General features: G+C 40.3%; 1 protein-coding gene across 5 annotated transcripts in view; it reads right to left on the bottom strand.

The window, feature by feature from the left end:
* Window positions 1-13400, bottom strand: part of CBLB (Cbl proto-oncogene B) — a 218035-nt gene that overhangs the window by 192348 nt on the left and 12287 nt on the right. For all 5 annotated transcript variants that reach the window (XM_039487025.1, XM_039487043.1, XM_039487047.1 and 2 more), the window contains exon 3: window positions 12688-12938. In XM_039487025.1, the coding sequence (XP_039342959.1) occupies window positions 12688-12938 (251 nt within the window). The remainder of the gene's footprint in view (window positions 1-12687; window positions 12939-13400) is intronic.

Below are 13400 nucleotides of genomic sequence, written 5' to 3'. Positions count from 1 at the left end.
CCACTTTTTTGTATCAACTCAGTCATATGGAAGTACACACTGAAAAGAATTTAGGTGGTGAACAGAGATCACGGTTAAAAGTCTTTTAGTACAATACAGGACCACTTAACAATACCCGCACAGGTAATCTGATCAAATTATGGCTGAAATGCAGTGTTTTATCACATGCCAGAGACAAATCCAAGAACATCTAAATAATAAAAATCCTTTAGCGCCACATCGGCTGCAAAACAAAAATGCCCTGAAATGTATTATTCATGTACATTACAAAATGAAACAGTGATGACAGTAAATCGGCTCACTGCTTGCTATGTTCTCTGTTCCATAAAAAAGGGACAAATTATCAATTTGTTTTTCATTTTTTATATAGTTAAAAATACTCAAAAAAGAGAAAATTCTTAAGAGTTGCTTTCCTTACTCTTTTCATTATTTTCTGCAAATAGCACTTTTCCCTTTAATGCTGAAGTAGCAAACAAAACAATGTTCCTAGTAGACAAATAGCATTGTTAAAAAAAAACACATATTTGGAATTGTTCAACGAAGTAAATGAAGGGTGAATGAGAAAAGGATGAAAAATGCCAACATATTAATCTCACCACCTGTGTAAAAGAGATAGTGTCAGTTTTTATACACAAAATGTTATTACATCTTGATATTCCAAATTTTAACGCAAGAAAAGACTCTACTAGATAAATATTTTAAATGTGATGCAATGGTAAGACCTACAAAAACAAGGCTACCCTGCGAATGTGTGGACATCATCAATAATGCAGGTGCACAAAATAAAGTTGCTCTGCCATAAAAGAATCCTTTGAATTTGACTTGGACAGTAACAGCTATGATAACTCAGGCCCCATTTAAAAAAAATGGGAAAAGAAAAGAACATTCACTAAATGTTAAAGGACAGAACGGGGGGAAATGTTTTTTCACGGTATTATAGGACATTTTTAAGAAACAATACTTAATAGTACCTTTAAGCTTTCTTGCACATTATATTTTAATAAACAGAACAGTCAATCGCTAACATTTTCCATCATTAGATTTTCTTCCCCAAACTTTCTTTCTCCATTTGTATGGATCATTTTGACAGGTGATATATAATTCCATTCCTTTTCAGATAAGGGTTATTTTGGACTATAATGCATGGCTTCCTGGTGGCACCTGTTCTGATTAGTTAAGTTTCTAACAAAAAAAGTATATTCCTAGCCTGACTTCTGACCAGGAATTCTTTGGGCAACGGAATTATCATTGTAATCTGTTTTATAAACTATATTTACTTCATTTTTGTTGAAGAGTGCCAAAAGAGCTTTTATAAGCTATACAGCAAATGTGCCACTGAAACGTGATTATTCACCAACTTCCTTTGCATTTTTTAAATAAAAACAGACATTCTTTCATGTTTCTAAATTGTAATTACAAACAATATCAAGATGCAGAGGGAGAAGAGGGCTGTGAAGGAAAACATTTAAAACAGCCTAAAGATAAAATTAGATAATGCTAAAAATATTTCAGCACATAGCCCAGATTTATGAAAAGTATCTTTTCTTATGGGTTTTCTCAGTGTGTCCTGATGTCTGGCAGGATTAGGTCCTCTCACTAGCACTCACTGACCAGCATTAAAGATATCATAGGCCTATACATAGAACACTGCCTAAGGCAGAATTCTGAGGTAGAAAAAACGAGAAGCAGTCTTTCCACAAAAATCATCCACACAATTGACTGTGGGTGAAGGGAGTATCTTCATGAGAGAGATAGAAGACCCAAGGGCATGCTCCAGTTTCTGATAAGTTTAGAAGTCAGTTCTGTCTACACTACTAGGCCACAGTATGTCGTCACCACCGCTCTGACCAAATCCCAGAACACAAAACAGTATTTGTAGTGAGCATTTGGCCAACATTAGAAGACAAGATACTGGGCTAGATGGACCATTAGTCTGACCCAGTGCGGCCATTCCTATGTTCATCTGTCACTCTAGGTAGAGGCATATTTGCACAAGCACAGGTTAGTCTTGGATGGGGCTATTCCAGTGTGTACCATGGGAAGAGGTAGCAAGGGCTACCACAGATCAGGAACGGGTATGGGCACTTCAAGCCCCAAAGCAGATTTAATCATAATTGAGTAACCAAGAGAGTGTCATTGTGACACTGGTAAGCTAAATGCCTGCTCTGGCCAAGGCCATAGGCTTAGTTAAGAACTGACAAACTCAGAGCTGGAAACTAACATACAGGTGACCTGGTTTGGTTAAGTTCAAAAGAATCATCTGTCTTATAAGAATGTATTTAGTGTTTAGACTCTATGAAATGCTTGTGAATTGCTGCATGCATCAATCTCACTTGTAATGTCTGTGTTCCATAGAAGGAAAAATATAAGCTTGTTTTATAATTGTAAAAATGCCTGCTCTGAACTTGTGAACTCCCCCTGCACTTCCAAGAGGACTATCAAAAATTAAATAGGCCATTATAGGACAAAAGCTTTGACAGACCTATACGCCCATGGGCAAGTACATGCAAAAGGCCTCATCCCATTAGGCTGAATGCTGGAAGAGGGAAATAAAAACAGCTAACATGAAGACCTTTACATCTTTTTGCTGTTTGGAGTATCTCACAGGAGGGAGCTAAGAAACAAAAAGCAGAGATCCCCAGGGAAGACCCCGGGTTAAGCAATGAAAAGACATTCACTACTGACAGATCATTAAATCTCTGTAACCTTTTCGAACCATAGACTGAACTCATTTGTGCATATATGTTGCCTACTTTTACTCCCCTCCCTTACCAAATCTATAGTTAGTTTATTACAGGATTAGCTACAAGCATTGTCTTTGGTGTGAGACCTAAGGTACAAATTGATCTTGGGTAAGTGACTGGTCTCTTGAGACTGGATGCACCCTGAATATTTTGTGATTTTTGGTGCAAGGGACCATTTATCACCAAGTCCATCTTGTCTGGGTAGCAAGAGATACTGCAGATCCCAAGGAGCCATAGACTGACTCCATGGTAAAACTGTTACTGTGGTCTAGGAGTTCACATTTATTACTGGATTGGTGAAATCTAATTAGAGAACATAGCACCAGTTTGGGATGTCTGCCCGGCTTTTGACAGTCTGCCCGAAGGTTGGCACTCTCCATTACAGAATCATAGGACTGGAAGGGACCTCAAGAGGTCTACTTGTCCAGACCCCTGCACTCATGGCAGGACTAAGTACCATCTTCCAGGGGCTCTCCATCTTTGTTGCACCATGGCCCCCTTCTGACAACAAAAATTACTGCGTGACCTTGGGTGGGGGCAGAGCTTGAGCCCTAGGCTAAAGCACTCAGGCTTCAGCCACGGATCCGAGGTAGTCTAATGCTGGCCGTGGCAACCCCATTAAACTGGGGTTCCAAACCACAGTTTGAGAACCACTGATCTAGACCATCCCTGACAGGTGTTTGTCTAACCTGCTCTTTAAAACTTCCAATGACAGATTCCACAACCTCCCCTTATGCAATTTATTCCAGTGCTTAAGCACCCTGACAGTTACAAAGTTTTTCCTAATGTCCAAACTAAACCACCCTTGCCTAAACCCACTGCTTCTTGTCCGATCCTCAGAGGTTAAGAAAAACAATTTTTCTCCCTCCTCCTTGTAGCAACCTTTTATGTACTTGAAAAGGTATGTCCCCTCTCAGTCTTCTCTTCTCTAGACTCAACAAACCCATTTTTTTCCAATCTTCCCTCACAGATTATGTTTTCTAGACATTCAATCATTTCTGGTATGATTACTCTTCTCTGGGCTTTCTCCATTAATCTACCTCTTTCCTGGAATGTGGCACCCAGAACTGGACACAATATTCCAACTGAAGCCTTATCATGGAGTAGAGTGGAAGAATTACTTTTCGTGTCATGCTTACAACACTCCTGCTAATACATCCCAGCACGATGTTTGCTTTTTTTACCAGATTGTTACACTGTTGACTTATATTTAGCTTGTGATCCACTACGACCCCCAGGTCCGTTTCTGCAGTTCTCCTTCATAGGCAGTCACTTCCCATTTTGTATGTGTGCAATTGATTACTCCACTTAGGAAGAACTACTTTGCATTTGTCCTTATTGAATTTCATCCAATTTACTTCAGACCATTTCTCCAGTTTGCCCAGATCATTTTGTATTTTAATCCTATCCTCCAAAGCACTTACAACCCCTCCCAGCTTGGTATCATCTGCAAACTGTGTGTGTGTGTGCGCTCTCTGACATTATCTAAATCATGTATGAAGATATTGAAAAGAACCGGACCCAGGAACAATCCTTGTGGGACCCCACTCATTATGCCCTTCCAGCCTGACTGTGAACTCACTGATAACTACTCTCTGGGAACGGTTTTCCAACTGTCATGAGCCACTCAAGGCAGCCTGACAGTCAGACCCCAGAAAACCACCCATTTTTCTCCAGCTGAAAACCTCTCAACTACCTCCTTTTCTCTGCTGAAACTACACTACTAGGATGGACATCAAATTAGTTGCCTTTCTTAGTCCTAAAGCAAGCAACAGCTCTGCATCTGTCATTAAAGGAGATTAACAAACAGCAAATGGAGAGTCTAGCCAGGGCCCAATTACACACTGCTGTGTGTGAGAACACTTATTTCTACCTGTGCAAAGTGGGTATATAATGCTACCATTCTCATTTGACAGCATTTTATACCCACTTAGCACAGTGTAAGTGATTACGCAAGGTGCAACCAGTGGAGAATTAGGCCCTGGATTTCCCACCACAGATGACTGAACTGTGCTCAGTTTTGATCATCAATACCATATTCAGGAAAACTCTTAAAGGAGAGTTTATATTAAAGCTGAAAATGCTGCCTCATGTTTATAATAAAGTTCCATATGAAAACTGCAATTAGGCAAAATGTACCATCTGCCCTTCTGGATATGGAGTTAAAGCAATAAAAACATTTTCAAATCAAGAAGATCTGTGGTTTTAAACTTTGTTCTTCCTTCTCTCCAATTTGAATTAATAACTACCATTTGGTTATTTTTGCTATTAATACGTTGTTCTCATTTTGTAATGTACTCCAAGTAGTGAAAGGGATCAAAAACTCTACACTGAGGAACTGAAAAATTGCTTTTTAACTGGGGCAATGTAGCCTACTTATCCATATGTAAGCTAGAAATTGTCTTAAAACTAAGTCACTATTTGTGGCCTCCACATGCTCTCACCTGCCCTCTGCAATAAAACTCTTTGTCTGGCTCTCTGAAGAGGGTGTTTGGGCTGGTCTACACTGGGGGTGGGGGGGGGGGAAATCAATCTAAAATGCGTAGCTGAAGTCGAAGTATCTTAGTTCGACTTACCTGGCTGTCCTCACGGCGGCAAGTGAACCACCACGGCTCCCCCGTCGACTCCGCTTACTCCTCCTGCAGAGGTGGAGTACGGGCGTCGATTCAGGAATCGATTTATCACATCTAGATGAGGAGCGATAAATCGATCCCCGATAGATCACTACCCACCGATCAGGCGGGTAGTGTAGACATGGCCTTTGTCTAAATAACCTTTCTTGTTTAATTTAGATTAGTGCTATAGAAAATAGCAAGCGATTTTTACTTCTGCAAAATTCAAGTTCAATTATTCACATGCTTAAGGTATGAAAAAATGCTTTCTTACACTTTTTGTTTCAGGTCAGGATTGGGGGAGGGAGTGGAATCTCACTGCAACCTAAAAGCTTTCAGAGAATCTCATTTCCATTTTCACCTCCTGCATACCCACCCACCTGCCCTCCTACCTCAAAAGAGGTTTTCTTCACCTTGCAGTTTTATTTTGCAAAGTAACATTACTAATTATCTTCCAGCTACTAATCTATTTTAAAATGGATACAGAAAATTTTGCCTGTGGTACTGAAAACAAATTCAAGATGTTGATAAATATCCAAGATGCGGGAGGGGGACAAATGAGATAAACATATAAAAATGGCAAGTGACTACTTAAATCACAGGGAAGAGCTTTGAAGCCTAGATTCCAGTGAAAGCTGCTCAGCTTTCTTTTCAAAGCTTCTCTTTTTGAATTGATCAGAATAAAACATGTGTTTCAGAAATAAAATTTAATTTTTAGACAGCCTCAATATAGGAATAGCCAGATCACAACGGAGCACAGATTCATCCTACTTTATGATATGTAACTCTGGACTAAAAAGTTCAGTCCAGGATTTACTGAAGAAAAAAGACATCAACTGTTTGGAAAACTGGATGGCTCAGGGGACTGCTAGTGGGATGTGGAATTTTTCACCCCAAGGTCACAGATTCAAATCCAGCCTAGGTTGGCAGACACCAAATTTCATTACCTTTCAACAGTTGCTCAGCAGTTGATGTGAAATGAACTAGTGGCCAAAGACTATTTCCCTAAGGACAGCTGTGAGCATCCCAATTAGTGTCTTTCTTGAATGTCTGTATTCCAGTTATATAATGAATCTGTTGATCAAAGTCTAGGTGCCTTTACTAAAGCCACCAGCCAAAACAATTTGAACTTGAATTTTGAACTCCCCTAAACTTGAGATACCCTCGTAAACATCCCAACACCAAACTCTGACTTTGTCACAGTAGGGAACGACAGGACAACAGTAATTTCCAGAGTAGAAAGGTTTCCACTGAGAATACATGTCATCAATATCTGGATGTTCCAGTTCAAGGTCTGTTAATTCAACCATCCTACACTGTCTACACTGCCACTTTCAGCGCTAAAACTTTAGTCGTTCAGGGGTGTGGAAAACCCCCACTCCCACCCCAAGCAACAAAAGTTTTAGCACTGAAAAGCTACCACTGCTCGTTCAGGGTGGTGGGGTTTTTTTTTGTTTGTTTGTTTGTTTTGTTTTGTTTTAAAATCGTCAGGAGAGCTCTCTCCTGGCAATAGAGTGTCTACACTGCCCACGTCACGGCGCTGGCGTGGCCATGCTGCTGCAACCACACTGTAATGTGGGCAGTGTAGACATACCCTTAATTGATCTCAACTATCAATGGAGACAGCATGGAGAGAAGAGGAATACACTACAAAGACCCTAAATCACTGACCTCTTTATAGGGCACAACACCATGCAGAAACAAAATGGAAGCTTTTCTAGTGCATGAACACATATAATGAAAAGGCACCAGCAAATAAGCAGTTGCATTCTGCACTAACTGAAGTGTCCAAGTGGGTTGCCTATCTGAAAGTGCTACGCCTCATCAAAGAAGCCAAAAGACTAAGTGGCCATGGGAACTGAGAGGGATTTTGTCCTCGCCTTTGAAGTCCTACACAATTCTATTCCTTCTTAGGCCTTGGCTACACTTGCAAATTTGCAGCGCTGCAGCAGGGTGTGAAAACACACCCTCTCCAGCGCTGCAAATTGCGGCGCTGCAAAGAGACAGTGTGGTCAAAGCCCCAGCGCTGTACATTATTCCCCACAGGGAGGTGGAGTACGGACAGCGCTGGGAGAGCTCTCTCCCAGCGCTGGCGCTTTGACTACACTTAGCGCTTCAAAGCGCTGCCACGGCAGCGCTTTGAAGTGCAAGTGTAGCCATAGCCTAAGTTACCAACTTGTCTCCTCTCACCTCACCCCAGCCTCCCCTACCAATAATACCAGCCACAACCCTCTCTCACCCAGTCTCCCCATCTATCTCAACCATTTTCACACCTTCCCATTACACCAGGGGCACCCTATTTCAGCTGATCTCCAAAGGCCACCAGCCTCTCCTCCAGACCCACTTTTGTTAGTAGCTGACAACGGCTAAACCAGTGGTTTCCAACCTTTTTACGCACAAGATCACTTTTTAAATTTAAGTGCAACCCAGGATCTACCCCACCCCTTTCCCAAGGCCCCACTCACTGTCCCCCACCCTCACTCACTTTCATCGGGCTGGGGCGTGGGCTCTGGGCTAGGGCTGAGAGATTCTGAGTGCAGGAGGGGGCTCTGGGCTGAGCCTGGGGCAGGGGTTGGGGTGCAAACTCTAGGAGGCAGTTTGGATGCAGGAGGGGACTCCAGGATCGGGCAGAGGGCTGGGGTGCACGAGAGGTCTTGGGGTGCAGGCTCTGGGAGGAGGCTCAAGGCTGAGGCAGGGAGTGCAGGCGGGGGCATGGGGTGCTGATTTTTATAAATTGCTCACTGCCCTTCAGTCTAGCCCAGTGGTCACCAACTGGTAGGTCACGATCGACTGGTTGATCGTGGAGCCTCTGCCAGTAGATCGCAGTCTCTGGCCACTAAAAGTCCAGCAGTGCTGCAGGGCTAAGGCAGGCTCCTGGAAGTGGCCGACATGTTCCCGCGTGGGAGTGAGGGGGGGAGGAGAGGCAGTGCACTGCTCCTGCCTGTAGGCACCACTCCCGTTGGCCAGGAACGGGGAGCTGTGGACAATAGGAGCTGCGGGGACTGCCTGCAGGGAGGGGGAGGGTGGTGCGTGGAGACCACCCCCCAGACACACAGAGATGTGTGATCAGCTTCCGGCGAGCAGTGAGCAATTTATAAAAATAGGTATATATTTTGACTGTATGGTTTATCCCTCTCAATTACCCTTCACTTGCTTATTGTCCTCTCAGACCGCCAGGTATGCATACACAGCACACACTGCAAGGTGGGCACTGCTGGAATATAAATAACCTACATCACTAGGAGGCATCTCTTCCAGGATATGATTTGCAGGGTACTGGAGGAAACTCACCCTGTCATCTCATATACTACACTGAAACTAAGTGGTTTTAACCTCAAGGCCTATCAGTTCAACATCTTTAATGAACATAAATGTAATTTGCCCTTCACCCCTTTTCCAAACCCCTTCTTTCTACGATAACTCAAATTCTGTGCGTGACTAGCATAACTGTCTGAAAAAACAGACAGCCTGCAGGAGTCTTATTTTTTCTGGATGGACAATTCTAGGATGCAGCAAGCCAAACGGAAGCTTATATTTCACATAAATGATGCTTTCCAGTTTTAGTCAGCTTCCTAATAAATGAAAAGCAAAAACAAGACCCAACAAAGCATAGGAATCTGCCATTTTTTTTTTAAAGTTGTACCTGACCCAGTCATTTTAATAGGCTTTTTATAACCTTTTTAAATTATAAAAGAAAATCTATATGAAAAGTTATACAATGTACATAGTGAATTGTGATGAATAGAGCCCTCATTTTAGATGCTGACTGAGCAGGAAGTTCTTTTAGATGAAAAGGGATAGTTGTATATCCTACTTCATAAAAGAGGAATAAGAGAAAATAATTGTTTAATACAGGAGGAAGAGAGAAAGGGATTAGGATCATTATACACCAAATTATAAACTAATTAGTGAACATAAGCCATTTATTTTCTTTTACCATCAATGTTTAGCAAGACATTTATCCCATAGGTCAACCAAAATATATATGATAGTCAAAAGTGGTTACACAGTGGTCATGTACAGTTTGGTACGAAATAATTAGATTACCAGATACTAGAGTTTCATCATTAATTTTTATTTAAGATGCCAGCATATGATCCAAATGAGTGACTATATTACCTCCTTCACAGGATCTTATTTATTACCAGTTCTTCATTATAAACAGTGTTCACCTCAGATCAAAAAGTCATTATTTTTATCAGCATTTTCTTAAGCCTACTGTATCATTACAAGTAACATTACTAAAACTGAAAGATCAGGAAAAAAAGTTATTTCTCCAGTCAGTTTTCCTTTATATTAAAAGTAAACAAAGAAATACACATATATATTGTCAAACTGTCAGTTTCCCCTTTTCACAAGGGCCTTTTTCACAGCAAAAAGGGAGACCCGTACTGATTACAAAAGAGAAAGTGTGACTTTAAACCCACAAAAATTGGCCAATTGGCCAGGTGTCAAACTGCTTTTAATTATTTGTTGTTGTTGTTGGCTTGCTTGTCTGAGAACTGACTAGATTTCAAGTTGAAAAATGTCCTTTAAAAAAGTATGTGGGGGGGCATATAAAAAATTAAGCTCTTATGTTCTGACAGCATTGATAAATCCTATATTAGCCTGAAACAAATACATTTAGAAACAAATGTTAAAAATAACATTCTCCTTTACTTACCTGCCAAGACCATAATTGTTAGGTATGTCAAATTACTGTAGGGGAAAGACAGCCCTGAACATGGGACTTGGCAAGTTAAGCTGTTTTCATTCAACTTTTTAAGCGGGACACATATGGAACTAAATATCATTGCTAACACATTCTTGGTAGATGTTCACATACACAGCAATGCACTCACAGAATAGAGAGTGAGAGTGCACTGAAATAGTTTTGGAAATATAGATTACCATTCATTTATGTTATTGTCAACAAAAATGCTCCATGAAGCATGAGTTGTTGAAGTGACATATCAATCTTTAAAGCATTCAAAAGCTTAAAGTCTTAAATTATACAGTATTTCAGAATTAACTCTGTGTAGGAAAATAATATCATTCCCAGGATTAGTCTTTTAGCATTAGCAGCTTTTTCCTGGTTAAGATAACATGCACATAAGAATCTGAGACTTGTCTACAAAGAAAAATTGGACTCCTTTAAATATACTGGCAAAAAGTGATACAACTGCCTAGTGTGGATGCAGTTATATCAGTATAAAGCTGCTTACAGTACTTTGCTTATTCCGATCACAGGAGGAGAATAGGCTATACCACTAAGACACACCTTTACGCCAATATAGCTAGATCCACACTGGCATGGGGGTAACCAATTTAACTATTTAGGTGGAAAAATCATATCCTTAACTGAAATAGTTAAATCAGTACAAAAATTGCATGCAGACCACAATTCCCATTATGTCTAACGTACACATGCCAGCACTGCCCATTTAAACACAAGTAACAGGTGTTTGATTTGATTTTTTTTTTATACTCTTCTATACTGTAGTCATCCCATTTCCTACCTTCACTCCATATTAGACAAGCAGAAGAGGAGAATCATTACTTCCAGAGATACTAACTCACAACAAAACCCTGAGTAGCTACTGGTGGCCAATACACTGCATTGATATGGCTTGCTTTTAAATACTTTTTCCTAGATCAACTTATAAGAGTAACCAAAAAAAAAACCCCTGATAGTTAGTAAAAGATAGGAGAAGGAAATGTGGAGTTCGATACACCACCTGCTTCACAAAACACATTTCTATGTCGCCATCATCACTATTATCCAGAGTTTGAAGCAGAAAACTGAAGGGAAACCTCTCTAACATCTATTCTAACCTATATAGACCCTAAGGGAAGGTTTGAGTGCCTGTACAAACCAAATCAGGCTTTGTTTTTGAAGAAGTGACACTGAAAATTGCTTTAATTTTTTGCAGGTATTGTACCAAACACACAACTAACAATGCTATGGGGAAGTCAAAATAAAATCTGTTTACATAATGCAGTCTTTTAAGTCCAATCTCCCATACCATCAAAGGAAATGAAAACTTTTAAGCACAATGACTTCTGCATACACTACCAATGGAATGCTAAAAGAAGAAATCACTGTTGCATTCTGGTCACATACTATCTCCAGTGAAAACATCCCTTCAGATGCTTATGGACCCATACTAAAGATGGTTAGGACAGAACTTCCTTAGCACTAAAATAAGCCAAATATCACATTTTCTTTCTTTCAGTACATTAGTCTGAAAGTCTTCATAGACATGCAGTCTCTCAAACGCAATCAACTGCAGGTGTGGGAGTGGGGTATTTTTTTATTCTCTACAATTTAACCAAGTTTGAGCTAATATACGGGACTGTGGTACATAATAAAGCTGTGGTCTTTTAACACTAGCAGGTTGGTCAGGAAAACATTCTAAATTAGAGGCAGCAACAGCAGAGACCTCTATAAGAACTTGTTCATTTTCACTGCTTCTGTCCATAGAGTTTCATCAGCAGTGAAACTGTTATACTGCAGCACTGGTCCTGAATACAGGTGCAGAAAAAGTTGCAGGGAGGCAATCCTCCATTTCCCCCAGTAGGCTAAAATTCTAAAAATACAACATCTTGTGTTTGTTTGGATTAATCTAAAGAATATTCCAATGAAGATTCTTGCATTACGGAAGCGCAGACCCATGATACAAGTGCACCCCAACACATACCTTTTCTAAATCAGAAGTGAGCACCCAGTAAAACTGAAAAAATACATTAAGCTAAAAGCTAACAAGTGCATACTGACTGCTACACACATAAAAAGGACAACACTGTTCTGTTAACAGCACCAGCTCTCAGCAAAGCAGAAATCAATTAGACCTTTCAAAAGACTTCTCAGCACCACTCTGAAGGATCACAGCACCCTACGCGACCCGTGATCTTTCCAAAAGTTCTAAGCATCACAGTTTTGTTCCATTTTATTGCTGGGGAAAATGTCAGTCAATATCCATAGTGGATCTCTCAATTTCTCTTTATAAGCAGTAGATTACATTGGCAATGCTCTAACTAGAGGCGCACTCTCTCTCTCTCTTAGGAAAGGAGCTACATACTGTAGGTCAGCTGAAGGAGTAATTCTAAAGAAATACATGTTTTATAAAGGAAATGCCCTTAGTTTTGAATTCATGTACATTGACACAAAGAGTACCTAGTGGAACAAAACCAGTGAATTACTGATTGACTTGCAGGGTAACTGCATCCAAACAATAAATATTTTCCTCTTTAAATAACTAAAATGTCAAAACATTGTGCATATAGATAAACAATGTTAAAAATGCGGACAAGCAAGACAATCTGTATTGATATGTAAATATTTCTCTTACCTGTCCTGAGACTGTTCCTCATACATCCGCTCCTTGCCTTCTTTAAAGAGTCTTATAGCCCGTTTTGATTTTTTCATGAGACTGTCAATGTAGATTTTAAAATATTCATTCTCACTGAGTTGTGCAAGTTTCTGGTTGTCGTCACAGTTGCCCAATATAAGTCGCAAATGTTGATAAGTGTCTGGTAAAATGTCAAGTATGTAAGGTGGGCTGTTTTTCAACTGAAGTTTGGGATTTTGGCACAGTCTGACCTAGAAGCAAAAACAACAGTGTTTAAAAAAAGGCACTTTCTGATCACTGCACATCTGAAAGAAATACATAGGGGCAAAAAGTGATTTGACATCTTGAAATAAGCAGAGGCAGGTATACTTTTCAGGCCTCCAAGCAGGGAGGTCTAAAAATTCTGCTTTGACTTATATCCCATGCAGTGCCACTGACGTCACTGTTACTGTCTACTTTATGGAGAACTTAACCTTTTATTGGCATTTGTAAGAATCATCCAGTAGTCCTAGCCACTCCTCTCCACATTTTATGCATGTGTTTTTAATAGGAGCACCTCTGCCTGCTTGCTCTGCACCACTTATACTACAGAGACCCCCCAAAAAATGCATTATTATAAACTCAACATTTGCGACTTCAGGATTCTACTAAAAGATGGCATCTACATGCATCTTGAGTCATTATATATAATTGGTCCCATTTAAAAACTTAAA

This window comes from Mauremys reevesii, linkage group 1 (genome assembly GCF_016161935.1).
Source record: "Mauremys reevesii isolate NIE-2019 linkage group 1, ASM1616193v1, whole genome shotgun sequence".
NCBI lineage: Eukaryota > Metazoa > Chordata > Testudines > Geoemydidae > Mauremys > Mauremys reevesii.
The sequence above is the reverse complement of the archived record's forward strand: the minus strand, read 5'-3'. Positions and strand labels throughout refer to the sequence as shown.